Source organism: Varroa jacobsoni, unplaced genomic scaffold (genome assembly GCF_002532875.2).
Source record: "Varroa jacobsoni isolate VJ856 unplaced genomic scaffold, vjacob_1.0 scaffold_74, whole genome shotgun sequence".
Classification (NCBI taxonomy): Eukaryota; Metazoa; Arthropoda; class Arachnida; order Mesostigmata; family Varroidae; genus Varroa; species Varroa jacobsoni.
The window spans coordinates 568879-583869 of record NW_019212976.1 but is presented as its reverse complement, the minus strand read 5'-3'; the positions used below and the strand labels follow the sequence as shown (position 1 = coordinate 583869).

The window sequence follows — 14991 nt, the reverse complement described above, 5'->3', positions numbered from 1 at the left end:
CGTACAATGTATATACAAAACAGATAATGCTGTTATGTTAGCTCTGTATTGCTGGACCCTGGAGGGACAGTCAACACAGATTTGCGGGGTCGTAGTGACCGGTAGACAAGCCAATGTCAATTCTATCGTAGAAAACCGTTGAAACGAATTCTTAAGGTATTTTAAGGTTCGATTACGGCGATACACGACGAACACACTATCCCGTTTTAATAAGAGAGAATATGATTCATAGAAATTTTTCACTAAAAACTCCTATTATGAAAGCGCGCCTTAAAAACCATGTAAACAGATTGTATAGTGTATGTCATAGCCGGAACCTGTGGTTTCAGATGATGTAACCACGCCAGCCCACATTACATACTGTTCTGTTTTTGTGAAATCATTGGTATAAAGAGATAATTTTTGACTATCTTGATAAAGTGCGCAAACTTACTTTCTTGATATTAATAGGAAGAAATAATCATGGCTTTAATACTTTTACTTTAATTAAATTTAATTCAATTTGATAATTGATGCAGCTATTATACGTATTGCCACACAAATGCTTACGTAAAGATGCAAAATATGACGTGCTTAACAAACTCCTAGATTAACCGGTCAAGACTATTTTGTAACATTTTATAATATATGCTCGACTTGAACTGCAAACCACGCTCCGAAAGGTCACAAGAAGCGAACGTTGACGAGGTGCAGGCATCTTTAAATAACATCGACAGCTGAAATAAGCTGGAGAGATGCTAGGATAGTGCTTATTTTTTGTTATTTCCTCATCAACAGCATCTAGGTGCCTAGTACAAGCTGGCCGGCATGCACTCGCCGCAGCATTCGGCACTCATCTGTCTTCCCCTGTTCCCAGGCTCGATCCATTTGGCTGCCACCATAGTCATAAACGACGAAAGTTACTATCGGGTCACTACGATTCACTTAGCATCACACCCCTTATATACTGATCCGGGCCACAACTGTCTAGGAATTCTATTATTAATTAATATCTGCCGCACGTTTCTTTCTATCTCGTATATATATGTGTGTATACGAAATAGAGATAAACGAGCCTTAACGTACAGTCAGTGTTTGCTTGTTTTTACGAGAACGTATGTGTTTAGAAAACATTTTTAGTCTTTGTATAAACCTTCGTATTTTATTTACTTTCAGTATATAGCGTAAATACATAGCTCTAAATCAGTAGCAAACATTTAATACGGACTAAATTTCTAAGATGTATGCTAACTAATCGCTTAAACATTTCTTAACAGATGAGTTTATTAATTTTGTTTCTATGTTGAGCCGGCTTTATACAACTTCTCCACAATTGATGATAACCACCTGCTTTGACGTTTTTCCAGACGAGCTTCCTGCCCTTTCCATCCGGCGTACAATCTCCATTCCCGCAACTACTTGTCCAAAGACAACGTGTTTTCCGTCTAACCAGTCTGTCCGTCCGGTTGTTATGAAAAACTGCGAACCTAACAATTAAATATAAAGACGGTTATAATAATAAAAAAAATGTAGCTCCTGATTCTATAGTATACAAATTAGTTGCTAAATTTTCCCAGGTTAGAATTGTTAAGGGCAGCCGCGAGGGTTGTAAAAGTGCCGTGTTGTTTTTTTTCTATCTTACATAAGGTATACTTATTATTCGTAAGTATCTTTTGCATAACGCGTAAAGCATGTGACACAGTTTTATCTAGTTGCCGCTATTTAACTTTACGCGATGCATGTCAGGTCAGAATAAAGAAGTTATTTCCGATTACCACACGCCATAACACTGCGTGAAACCCAAATACATATATATGTGGGCGCAGTATGCACCGTATCCATTAGTAGATTTCTGACTGTTGAGTATGATGACAAAAATATCAATAAAAGTTATTACTGAGCGTTCTAATTCGATGGTATTCGATGTTTTATATTTATTTTCGTGGTTTAAAAAAAAAACAGAACTTTTGCTTCAGACTTAAATATTATAGAAGCACGGTACCGATTTATTAGATTCTTAAAAAGCTCTTACTGGAAAGCGCTATTATACATTTCTAGAAAATTCTTAATAAGCATCTAGAAACTTCTTTTTTATTCCTTAATGACATTATTATATGCAAATCTACTATATTGGCTATAGAACTTCTACCCATATTTGTGGTTTTTTTAAATTAGAGAGAAAATTGATTGGAAAAAAAGATTGATTATGTCTTAGGCTTTCCAACATCATACCAGTTACTTCATTTAAACTTACATGTCTGCGAAGAGCAAATTAACAGCTATTCGGCTAATAACATTGATACAGGACTAATAATTTGTCTTACCCTCTAAATGCCTTAAATAATTAAAAAAAAGTTAGCAAAAATATGCTATCGGATTTTTTTCTGACGAACCAAGTGAAAAACGGTGCCTCTGGGTTGTCTAGCTCGGATCCCTTTTCTACTAAAAAAACACTAGAAATACTAAAATTTAAAACGACAAATGTCAGGTAGTTAATTCTTGTGCCGTTGTACTCAACGTTTTAAAATGCAGCCTATTTGACTGGTGTTAACGATTTTCTCGTCATCTAGATGGCGATATTGCATAATACATAGACATAATTTTTCTAAATTAGTAACGGGCTCCACAAAGGCAATAATCCTTAGATATATAAAACGACGAAAGCAATGGTACCTATCTATAATAGGTACGTCAACAAGTGATAGCGTTTTCTTGGTGTTTAATTTAAACTTCTTAGAGATGCATTTAGTTAGAAATTTAGCTTAATTTGCTCGTTGACTAATTAAGAAGGAAGATCATCAACTCTTTGCATTGTAGTTGCGTTTCTGCGGGTTAGATAGGCTACTGCCTTTTGAGGATGTATCTCTCAGAGTTCCACTCAGTTCAGTAGGAACGCTCAGTAGTACATATGTATATATGTTAGGTTAAACTAAGGCATCGTATTGTCGCATCTGTTGTATCACATGTTGCCAGCAAGTGGTTGCTTCTGAAAAAAATTTAGACAACTTCATCAACATAATGCATTGCTTGGATAAGACAATATAACCATGATCATTATGCAGGTTCCGGTACGGTCAAATAGGCTTTATAGGTCAGCAGAAAATAATTTATAAAGCTCTTTAAGTCTTTTTCAGCCATAATTACAGCTCTTTTGAGTGAAAAAAGATTTTCACTTAAGGTTTGTCGAATGGCCTATATAAGCCCACCTCTGGCCCACGTAACCTCAGATTGTAAGGTTATATGGGCCAACGACATTGGTGTCTCTAATTAATATTTTTATGTAAAAAAAAAAATGAATAAATTGTAGTCATCCGTTTAGGTAATATAATGGAAAAGCATTGAATGAACATACTGGTATAATTTTTTTCTCTTGTGGCACTGGCTGTTCTCAACGTTAGCCTGAAGCAAATTTTTGTTCATATGGCCCAACCCTCACCCATGCGTATGAGAAGATTATTAACTAACCATTGCTGTTGGGCCCTGAATTTGCCATGGAAAGGATGCCTGGTCCGGTATGGGTAAGCGTAAAATTTTCATCCTCAAACTTTCGTCCGTAAATTGACCGTCCTCCTGTTCCGTTCTTATTCGTGAAGTCACCGCCCTGACACATAAAACCTGCAATTAATAATAAAGCAATGAATTAGACACCAATCTAGAGCTAGGGCTTTTTATAATATAAGACATTTCTTGTGAAAACTGACGTATTTACACCCTTATACTCATTTTTGAGTAAAAATTATGCCTAAGTGCTTTTTCCTAACATACAAAATAAAAATGGTAAAGCATAGAACCTTGTTCATAGAACTTCAAGATATTTTGTCTCATATGTAAGAATATAAATAACCCAATTTGTTACGTACTAAAATGCGATCATGATGGTATTCGATAGCACTATGTTACCTAATATATATATTATTATTAGGTATTATATTATATATTAGAAAAATTATACTATTGAGTAATATACATATATTTCAGCTGTTTTCGGTACAACGTAGCGGTGAAGGATAATGCGAGCACCCCCAACATATTCAGATATCAAAATACGATTTTGTGTACAAAGGTAGATTCGACCTCACTGGCTGATTGAATCACAGTACAAATCTATTACACAACAGTCTGTTATAAAAAGAAAAAGGTGTATTCTATAAAATACCACTTTGCTTTTCAACATATAGACAACAGATAAAAGGCACTTGAGGTTTAAGCAAAGTCGGTAGGCCGTAGGGTGTAGCAGGGTTGGTAAAACTTTCGAAAAATAATCGAAGCTTGAAGTGTTAGAATAAAATCGTTCTTGGAATATTTTTCATTTATTCAATAGTGTGTATTTAAAAACAAATAAGGAGAATGGAAAAATGATTCCAATCACGTCGAATATTTGCTAAAATCTTGAAGAATCGATGAAATTTTGAATAAGGCTTAACTGAATTTTCATACGTAATTGTTTGCTGTTCCCTTTTAGCTTTAAATTATACAATACTGCATGCATTCACATTTATTCTAAGTATAAAATTATATGCATGTACAAAAATGGTTTTATTATATGTCTATCACAAAAAAAAGGAGAATCACGTCCAGTTATTATTTTCGAAATTGTCAACCGATTTACGTTAGTGTCCTATAGAGTTTTTTACGAACTCGACGTAGCGCGTCAACTTTTACTACATTATAAATAATGCATAGCAATAATCGTAGGATAAATTCGAATGGAGTCCTCACCTGGAATAATTCGATGAAAGATAGAATTTTTGAAGCCAAAACCTTTTTCATGCGTGCAAAGAGCTCGAAAATTTTCAGCTGTCTTCGGCACAACGTCACGACGAAGTATGATACGAATACGTCCAACGTGCTGCCCCCCTATCGAGATATCGAAATACACCTAAATATACAAGAAGGGTGTTATTCAGAATCACGACTTTTCAATCTTAAAACTAATGGATAAAACAAGACACACTCTGACCTTATGCTCACTAAATTCTAGTATTTAAAAGGTAGCGCAACCATAAGGATTCATATATGGTGACAACTACTGTTGATCGCTGGAGGTGTAAGGTATTCGAATCTCTCTTATTTATGGACAGGCGGTGTTGGTAATATGGTGATATCACGATTAGAATATGTGCAAGACAAAGGTAGGTTGAAAGTAGATCCTTTTTCACAGCTGTAAATAGTGTTTTGTTAAACTACAAACTTACGTTGGTCGCCTTTGTCTACATAAGTGGTGAACAAGATCGTTGTGTCATGAAAAAATATTAATCCAACTCGTTTACTATCAAAACTTAGAGATCTACAAATTCTGATAGTAAGAGGATCACTACGCTTACTTGCGAGATTTTAGAGTAATCAATAAACTGAGAGTCATGACGTCCTCGCAGAATTGTATTGCAATACACATACAAACAAAGTATGTTAATTATTTTCTAGTAATAAGCTACCTGTGGATTTTCTCGTTTCGCATGGTCTACCGCTTGCTTCATGCTAACTTCCTGTAATGGTTCTTCTTCATGTCCGTCCGTTCTTTCTAAATCCTGTGGTTGGTTGGCCTGCTGTGTCATAGAATCATCTCCCCCAGCAGAATGCTTTGCTAACCATTTATCATCGTTCCATATAGGCCTGAAATACAGCGAGAGCAACAGATATGAACTCTACATCTGAAACGCAAAATCCTATGGAGGATAATTTTAATTATAGAGAACAAAAAAGGCTAACAATTATATTTTGGTTTTAAGTTCATATTGTTGAATCAATGAGTTCATTTACATGATTATAAAAGGGAAGACGATGTGCGTAATACCTAGACGATCCTTCCTTGATGGACATCGGCTTCGCGGCGTTTACGCGAATCGTTCTTCCAAAAAGTTCTCCATCGTTCATGTTATCAATCGCCGCAGCTGCATCTTCTGCTAACTCAAATTCGATAAAAGCAAATCCCCGATGCTTCTCCGTTTCGTAGTCCAAAGGGATTTGCACATCGTTAATTTCACCTACGAGTACAAAGGTCGTATGTTTGAACTTCATGAAGTCTAGCTATAGAACGTGATAATTGAAAAAAAAAATATTTGGCTGTGAGTTTTTAATGTAGCAATAGACACAATTACAGTAGACTAAATATTGTACCAATCAACAATTGAACACACTGAAGAAAAGTATTGTTTTTTGGCTGTTGTCTTCCCTCTAATAACAGCGAAGCGACATGTCTATGTCTATCATTATCTAAAGGACAAAAGGTGCACTCGCACTTTGAAAGCGGCTACGCAGTTTTCCGTGTTTTGTATTTACAAGAGCGTACATTTAATATGGGAAGTTTGCTTTGACTCCAACTTTTCATGTAAGATCATATGCATTCCCGAGCACCTGATCTCCAAAGCCCTGTATCTACTAGTTTTTGGCTAGTACATTGCTTTACGTCTCTACGTAGCCATTGGTAGCAAGAAGTATTAGCTGAAGACACATTACTAACCAAAAGGATTGAAAGCAGCTCTAATAACGGACTCATCCACTTCTTCAGCCAGTCCACCGACATAGACTAATTTCTTGTTTTGGATCATATCGGAGCTTCACCACTCTTCAACTTCCCGACCAAGCTACGCGCGCCGTAAATCTTCTTTTCTCCTCCAAGCAGGCTAACGTTCTAACGCAAAGTGAACCAAATTTGCACGCTGCTTGTATGCTAAATCGATCAATGCAGATAACCTAAAGAATAAAGGGTCACAATCTTTCAGAAAATACATACAATAAGTTTTCAATGATAAGTTAAAAAATCAAGTATAGGTAGAAAACCTGCCCTTTGTTGTCCGCTTGGCTATGTGACAGGGTGTTTTTGTAAACGTACGTGTGGATCGATAGGTGCTGTGTCGGTGGTTGGGTTATTTTGCGTCACATATCCGCACTGCTGTTGTTTCAGTTTTCTAGGATTTTGGCATTTTCCTTTACAATTGTTGATTTTTTCGCTTGCAATAATGTTCTTCATTCGGCACTATTGTTTACAAAAAGCACAGATCATCCAAGCAAGCAGTCGCCCGACGCTTAAAGACGTCCTCGTGTTTATTCATTAGCCAAATAGCCATCTTGAAATAGCACTAACGCACGAAAACTACAGCGTTACTGACGGTGGATGGCCTTTAAGTGTGACTCGTCCTCTATTTAAACCTACTTTGGCATGGCATTTTCTTTCTAAGATCTTTTTTTAGTATATCGCAGAATAATCTGCATATTGCTCGCATAATACACGTGGATATTGAGTACATGTGTTTGTGTCTGTGAAATGCGGTCTCCTACAGGTTTTCGCTGAACTTTAATGCAGAACTGTATCTACAACATAGAATGTACGAGCCAATCAAAATCTGCCTGAGAATATCTTCCGCAGCAAAACTAGCGGCTCCAGTTAATTTGATTTAATCCGTATTTTGACTTTGCTGTTTTACCTGCAGTGAAATGCTTCGCGCAGTACAAAGCGCATCGATTCTGTCAAAATAGGTGTAGGCGCTCCAGCAAGGAACAACCATACCAAGCAGACGATCTAATCAAGCTGGCGCTAAACGGTGAACGCATATTGTTCAGCCCCTAGAGTCGTGTAGGTCTTCTTATAGCGCCTTTCATTGCGTAGTTCTTGTCTTGGCGAAGGTGTGATCAGCTGTGTGAAATTATGTGAAATCTCCTTAAAGTAGGAGAGCAGTGCAGTGGAGCTTGCGGCAGGAGAATCCTCCGTTAGCCGCCAGCTCTACAAAACAGAAGAAATTCCTCCATCGAACGGTTTCGGTGCTCCAAAGCTTATTCAAAGCCAATATTTAGGATTCACCACACATAAGGAAAAGTAGTCCGCCAAGCGCCGTGCAGCCGTACATTGTGTGTGTGTGTGTGTGTTGCCGAAGAAATCTATATTATAAAGTATATATAAAGAAATATTGTAACAAATATAATTATAGCTACTAATTTTGCATCAGTCACAATGGCAGAAGCTGATCCTGAGACCCTTCTGGAATGGCTATCGATGGGACAGGGTGAAGAACGGGAGATGCAACTCATTGCTCTCGAACAGCTCTGTATGCTACTTCTAATGAGTGACAATGTTGACCGGTGCTTTGAAAGGTTAGTTGCTGTGCTCGCATCGCCTAGATGTAAAAAAAATCTCTAACTTTCATATTTAACACATAGTAACAAAAAATAAGGAATTTTCAACAGCATTTCCGTTCTAGAAACTGAAGGCTAAAAAACTCTTACACTTAATACCCATTTTAACTTTCTCATCATCTATCGGTCATTTCGCGTGTATCACCAACGATTTTAGAAGACCGAATTAGATGTGTGAGCAAGATGTTATTTGAATTGATTTGCTACTTACTAATGCTGCGTAATGGGCTAATCTACAATAATTTGCTGGTCAAAAAATCGCGTTACTGGCAATAGAAGAACAGAAACTACACAATAATTAAATATTTTCAACTCAATGTGAAGTTATTTACGCAAACACTTAATCTTCAAAGCGCAGCGCGCGACTTCTAAAAATACAACACTGCTCCTTAAAATAACTCGAATCCTAAATGGCTGAAAGTTAAATTAGCCTTATATATCTATACATTTAGCAGTGTACTGGATTTATTTTTGATTATTATATAAGAACATCAGCGGAATACCAGTTGAATGTTAAGCGCTTCCAAAGGAAAAGTTTAAGTAAATCACGTTCTAGTTAATTGTTGCTGTCATCGTAAGCGTCATTTACTGTGATATATTATTACGACCGCTGTAATAGGTCCTGGTTAGAGTTTCGAAAACCAGTAGCTGAATATACTAAGATAATCGACAGGATGAACAATGCGTAAGATGCAACAAATATACAGTATATAAATATATATATATATATATATATATAAACGAAATAAGCTTCGTATGTAGTTGTTGTGCAAAGAAATGTATGTACCTCAAAACTAATGCCTGGAAATACTATTGATTGGTTTTGTTCTACATGTAAATTTTTTCCCAGCATTTTCTTAGCGGCTTGAAATTTGGATGTCTCATGAGTAATCACCTCGTCACTGACAGTAGTAGCAGGGCTAAGGTGTTAAGCATTTATCTACAGGTACATTTATTATTAGGTAAAAGTGTTACTATCTTTCGAAGTAAAGCCTAACATGATCCTATAATTTACCCATTATCCTTATTCGTATATATTACACAGTATCGCTGGAACTAATGTTTTGAATGAAGCGAAAGTAATGTGATTTTCACCTGAGGAAATCAGAAGGACGATGTACCCTGCCTTTTGAGCATCATAGGGGGCTTGCGTTCTCATGCTGCGCTCAAGAATTCTATAGTTGGCTAGATAAAAAAACGACTAGCAAAAAATTCAGCAGACTCCTTTTTTTAATTTATGCATTTATTTTACGAGGGAAATGGAATGTTTTGCACATTAGTGGATATCGCAAGGACTGTTAAATGTTTCTCCAAGTGCGGGCCAAACTATTCGGGTAGTGCTACAGATGGTAGACAGCCTCGACCCACCAAACCTCCAGGTTTTGAAATAAGCCTATTAGCCAACCTTTCGTAACACGTGCTAATGACTTATACTGAGGTATTATTTCAATTTTGGGTCCCTTTCTGAAGCATTTAGTCAGACGAGAGTATGTTAACAGACCTGGATGGAATTCATTAGCCCGATCAAGCGGCCGGGCCGAATGACGGGATGACCGCATGGAAAGCAGCAGTCTATTAGTGCATATGCTTGTCTGTCGGTCGATGCCTTGGGAAAGAGGGGAAAGATTGCAATGGCAATGTTGTGCTTACTAGCGATCATCGTGTTATGTCGTCTTAAGTAACCTGTGTTAAGTTGGTGCGCGCATGTCGGTCTCTGTTGTTATAAACGCCAACAAAGCGAGCTGGGGACTCCCACTACGACACCACATAGGCATCCTTTATGCAATACAGTTTGTTACACATCAGTTGCCTTTGCGTTAATATCGCCGTTTATTGTCGGCGTTGTACTAAATGCATTATTTTTTGGTTTGAAATAGAAAAAAATCCTGTGTAATTGGCGAGTAGTAGCACTTACCTCAGAACATTTTGTTTTAAATAATGTGTTATGGTTGATTGTCGATAATGGTTATTATTAAAAAAGTCAGCCTGGTTTTACTGTAACTCATGATTGTAGCAGGGGTAGATCGTTTTATAGGTTTGTCACACATATGACGACACGTGACGCTGGCCATAGTGGAAACAGTTAATCGTATTAAGGCCAAGCCTTGCAAACCTATTGTAAATTGCATGCCTTCCGAATCTACCGACTCTGATCTATAAAACTGTATGATCGCGGTCTATGACTAGCTATTATTATTATTATCTTTTTTTTTTCTACACCGTACGATGTTTTTACCCGGACGACTGTTACCTTTCACGGACTTCGAACGAACGCTGCAGATGTTTTTAATTTTTTTGGAACAAGTTGGTGAGGACCTTTTTTTTAAGCTTTACTTCGTTATATCACTTTTATAGTTTAGTTACCTTGTAGTATTGCCTTTAGGAGCTACACGGCATTGATTATTGTTGGTTAAGGTAGCAACTACGAGGAGCGTTACAAATCGTTCTGTAACTATTTTACCCTTGATTTAATGTTCATATGTTCGTCTTTGAGGCCTGTTTTAGTATTTTGGCTTCGCCTTGAACTGTCATCTTACTGGGGCTACACCGCAGCGTCTGGTGGGCGAATAGCACGAGAACGAGTTCAGGGGCGAAGGTGTCTATGGCGGTGATTTACCGAGCAAATCCTGTGTTCCTTTACCCTGCATATGCTTTTGCTGTTATTGATGTTGTGCATTTTTTGAGCGTTGGGCGACCATCGTGTGCTGACCATGTCTGTTGGATTGCTGCTACAGGTGGTCGATCAAACACCTCGCAAGCAACAAACAGCCATCAGATAGATAGGTGATAGATAGGCAAACAGACAAGCAGACATGCAAATAAACACCGATAGACCCGCAACAATTGCTACCCCAAGATAGAAGGTCGTACGAAATAACAGACATCAGCAGCAGCAGTAAAGCGCAAGCTTAGCATTGTATTGTTTTTTGTGTAAACGGTTGGTCTTGTTGCGCTCGATGTCCATGCTGACCACGCTGCTTTTTGTTCCTGCTACTGCTGCTGCTGCTGCTGTTGTTGATGGTGATGTAAATTTCGATTATTTTGCTAACCATGGTTATGTTGATGACAACATGATATAGTGGTGATGAATTGTTTTACAGTAATAACGACTGTAGACGCCTGTTCAAGATATGCAAAGACGTCTAAGCGGTCCATGAACCTATCGCTATTAATACGACTATTCTTACTTTTTTAATTATTTGTATGTATCTGTGCTCTTCTGTTCAAGGACGTTTTGTAAATTAAAAAATTATTCGATTTCCTCTTTAAAAACTAGGACATACGGTGCTTGAAATCGGGATACTAAACGATTTGAGTTATGTGATCCACTTTTCCTGTTGCGATAGCCTGAACTACTACGTCTTAGCAAACTATTCTACAAAGCTTATAAAGGTTTTGAAATTGTAGCGTTATTGAAGTGATTTGATCTTTGAGCCGGTCAACTTTTGAATTCCAACCAAAACAATCGAAGAAATCATAGCTTAAAACAGGTAGCATAACGTTTACGCGTATAAAGAAAAGCAAAGACCCAATTTTTTTGCGTAGTAAAAGCTTTTTTCCAATGATGTTATTATATCTAATTTCAATTGAAAAAGCAAATCTTGAATTTTACGGGATGTTTTTACAGCGTAACGGGGGGCGGCTGTAAAGCGTTCAGTATAACAATATATCAAGACAGAAGGTTAATATGACTAGAGACAAAACATCGCTATATTTAAGTAATGCATCTCACCCATTAATCGCAAAATCGAAGCGTTTATGCGTGTATAGATGTATACATATATACTATCATATCAGTAGGTGGATATAACTGGTTTAGGTAGATCTCACCTAAAACAATTTGTTCGCTTTGTTAATCCTGCTTCGTCTATTATGGCTGAAGTAGATTGTCGGTTGTTGGAACTGATGATGAATAAACTTTGCATTAGGGAATGTAGGAGACAAAGATAAACCACTCTTCTTGCAGGACGTTCGATATCAAATCACAAAAATCACAGTGGTAAAAGGAGCAGTGCAGAAGAACAGTTTCCGGTTCTCTGTCATACATTATATTCAGTAGGTACTGCTCCTACACGTATCAATATTTTCGAATTATTATAAGTTTCTTAGTAGGAGAATTGTTTAGATATGAACATGAATAACGCTGAAGTCTCCTCCGTTGATGATCTTATTTCTTTAATCCGAATCTCATGTAGAAGTTGATATTTCGGCTTGCGAATGTGTTGGCTTCCCCACCTAACTCCAAGAGACTTCAAGACTAGGAAACAGAAAAAAGTTGATGAAGGCCGTATCTGTTTGGATTAGGTTAACCGATTCGAATCTCAATTTGTTAATTTTACAACCCACTGATGTGTAAGATGATGCATTGTCTTGGCGGAATAACATTTCCTTTTTTACACTAACATAGACTGACGCAAACGTTTGTTAAACGCGAGCCAATTTTCGTAAGTTTTTTTTGACATGTATGCAATTATCACCAGAATATTTTCGATGAGTAACACGATGCGTACGTTGACGCTAACATATTTCAGACTATCCATATATATATATATATATATATGTGTGTGTGTGTGTGTGTGTGTGTGGATGTATAGCGAGGAGAGCAAAAAAATGAAAAAAAAAACATGAAATGCAGGACAACGAATAACAAAAATCTTTTCAGACTACCACGATGCCACGATAATTGTTACTACCCGACTTCTGACACCAAGATATGAGTTATTTGACTGTAAGTAAAAGCGCCTGCAGAATACTACATTCAAAACGGCTTATTCATTTCTTGCTCCAAATTTCGGTGACCGAGCGGATGAGTAGTAGTGCTAGTTGTGGCGTTACTAGACGTCATTATCACGAGCAGCAGCAGCGAAAAAAACGACGAAATAACCGAAGCAATAGTTTCGCTATGCCGAAAGGCAAAATCGTCTTAGCTTTTGCTGGGTTTTTCATCTACCGCTAAAATAGCAATAAGTACATTGTGTTCCTGTAAGGGCGTAAACAGTCAGTCTTTTCTCAAAGCGGATTAGGTCAATACGAGAAGAGCGCTGAGAGATTATGAGTTCAGTAAATGCTCTTTCAACGAAACCATAATGTCGATGTATGGTCTCACCGCTGAAAATTGAAATGTATGCGAAAGTGCTTTGGAAGACTTAACTTGAAGAATCATGTGATTATGCAATGAGTCGATTTCATGAAAATACGCTTATGTGAGGGTAGAGAAGTGTCAGCTTGTTTTCTTAATACCCATTTTAGTCAGTTAACCGTAGGTAATACGTTATTTTGAATCCATGATGGTTGTTTTCTAAAAAAGATAAAGATGCTGGAAAACTACCTATTACGGCCGGAAGCTGAAGGGTATCAGTGTGCGAATAAGACTACTTTTCTAATTTGGTTCGACCCAGAAATGCTACCGGAGTCTGCGAAAATTTGGAAATAATCAGATTTTTAGTTAGGCTATTTCGTGTTTTAAGAGACATCAAGTATTTCTAGCCTATGAAGGCTATTTCAGTAGATCGGGTTTTCGCTGATAGAATACTAATGCTAATAGAGTCTGACAAACAAATTTTGTTTTCTTCTAAAAAAAGTAATAAATTTTGCTAGGTCGAATGATCTCAGTAAACACCCTATACTAATCAAACGAGAACCAAAGCTCATGGTCGAATAGGTACGCATAACAACGTCTCAATATTCTGAGCAAATCGGTTCTAAACCATACATAGTAGTAGTCTAGGAAGTATCCGAAATGAAGAATGATAAATTACTGTGACTGAGGCTTTAGAAGGGTATGTCCCCTTTTTCCAATTTGAAGCAGTATTTATTCATGCATACATTTTGTTAATGGATATCTACCAAGTCACTTTCCTTAAAAATGTTTAACTTTTAGCAATAAGATATGTTAGCACCCCATAGGTCCGAATGAAGTGTCCTCTCAATATACGGATATCTGAATTGTCTTGGTCAGGAGCAAACAACTATACGTCCTAATGTATAAGATCAATATCAGATCTAGGCACTATTGTAATGCATATCAAATGCACACCTAGTTCTGCTGCGGCGAAGTCTTTCCTAATTCATGCCGGTTCTTAAAATGTTAATTAATTCTGTACTGCGAACAAAGTATCCTAATATATCAATCCCTGATGAATCCATGAGTGATGATCATGAAACGCACTTTGAGATTTCGTTGGCCTCACCACATTTCTGATTGTAGAAAAAACATTGGCAGTTGCTTTGACTCAGAGCTGATTTAAACTAACAGAACGTCGGTTGTTTTTGATGGCTTGCAACAAATCACACACTTCGATAGATGACAGCCTTTTTATAATGTCGTTGTTCACCAACATCGAAATAACAGTTGAAATAATATATTACGCAACATTTAAGGGCGTATTGGTAGATACAATTATGCAAGAGTACACTACGCCGCTGTACTCCCAGCATTGCAACCTTGGCGAAGACCTTGAAGCTTTTCATGAAGCTGACCCCAACGCGAAGCGGAAACAGCAAGAGGCTGGCTGCTTGGTGTTACGACATCGCCGAATTGCTTCAACACGGGTAGAGTAATAGTGGCACATAAGTCTGAGAGATACATAATCGTGGGCTAACAACTAATTGTTGTTGTTGAGGTCGACGGACGGCCGATGGCAGTCGTCTGTGAGAGTTCTTGCGTTCTTCTCTACCGCCTTGCTTGCTAGGAACGCCTCGGTGGATTTTGCATGTTAATAGAGCCTGCGCGTTGAGCCAAAGCTTCGCCACTTTTACTACGTCGCTGATCTGATAGCTTTTGTAAGTTATAAGGCACTGTTATCATTTTCCTCTGATATTGATAATTAATTCAGTTTAAGTAAATTTTAATATAGATAACACCAAAGCATCAATATATGT

The 14991-nt window shown here is 37.4% G+C and overlaps 2 protein-coding genes across 3 annotated transcripts in view; one reads left to right on the top strand and one right to left on the bottom strand.

The window, feature by feature from the left end:
- Window positions 1–1112: 1112 nt before the first annotated feature.
- On the bottom strand, window positions 1113–6982 carry cyp33 (peptidylprolyl isomerase cyclophilin-33). The gene is made up of 7 exons (XM_022837067.2): window positions 6812–6982; window positions 6440–6672; window positions 5774–5963; window positions 5415–5592; window positions 4699–4858; window positions 3445–3594; window positions 1113–1466 (listed from the first exon to the last, which is right to left on the bottom strand). The coding sequence occupies exons 2-7, from the start codon at window positions 6525–6527 to the stop codon at window positions 1294–1296; spliced, it is 939 nt and encodes a 312-aa protein (XP_022692802.1). The 5' UTR covers window positions 6528–6672; window positions 6812–6982; the 3' UTR covers window positions 1113–1293.
- Window positions 6983–7570: 588 nt separating this feature from the next.
- The window catches only part of Ufd4 (ubiquitin fusion-degradation 4-like), a 28863-nt gene continuing 21442 nt past the window's right edge, over window positions 7571–14991 (top strand). Inside the window, exon 1 of one of the 2 annotated variants that reach the window (XM_022837050.2) lies at window positions 7571–8067. In XM_022837050.2, coding sequence (XP_022692785.1) covers window positions 7928–8067 — 140 coding nt within the window. In that variant the 5' untranslated portion in view covers window positions 7571–7927. The remainder of the gene's footprint in view (window positions 8068–14991) is intronic. The other variant, XM_022837057.2, reaches the window with a different exon arrangement.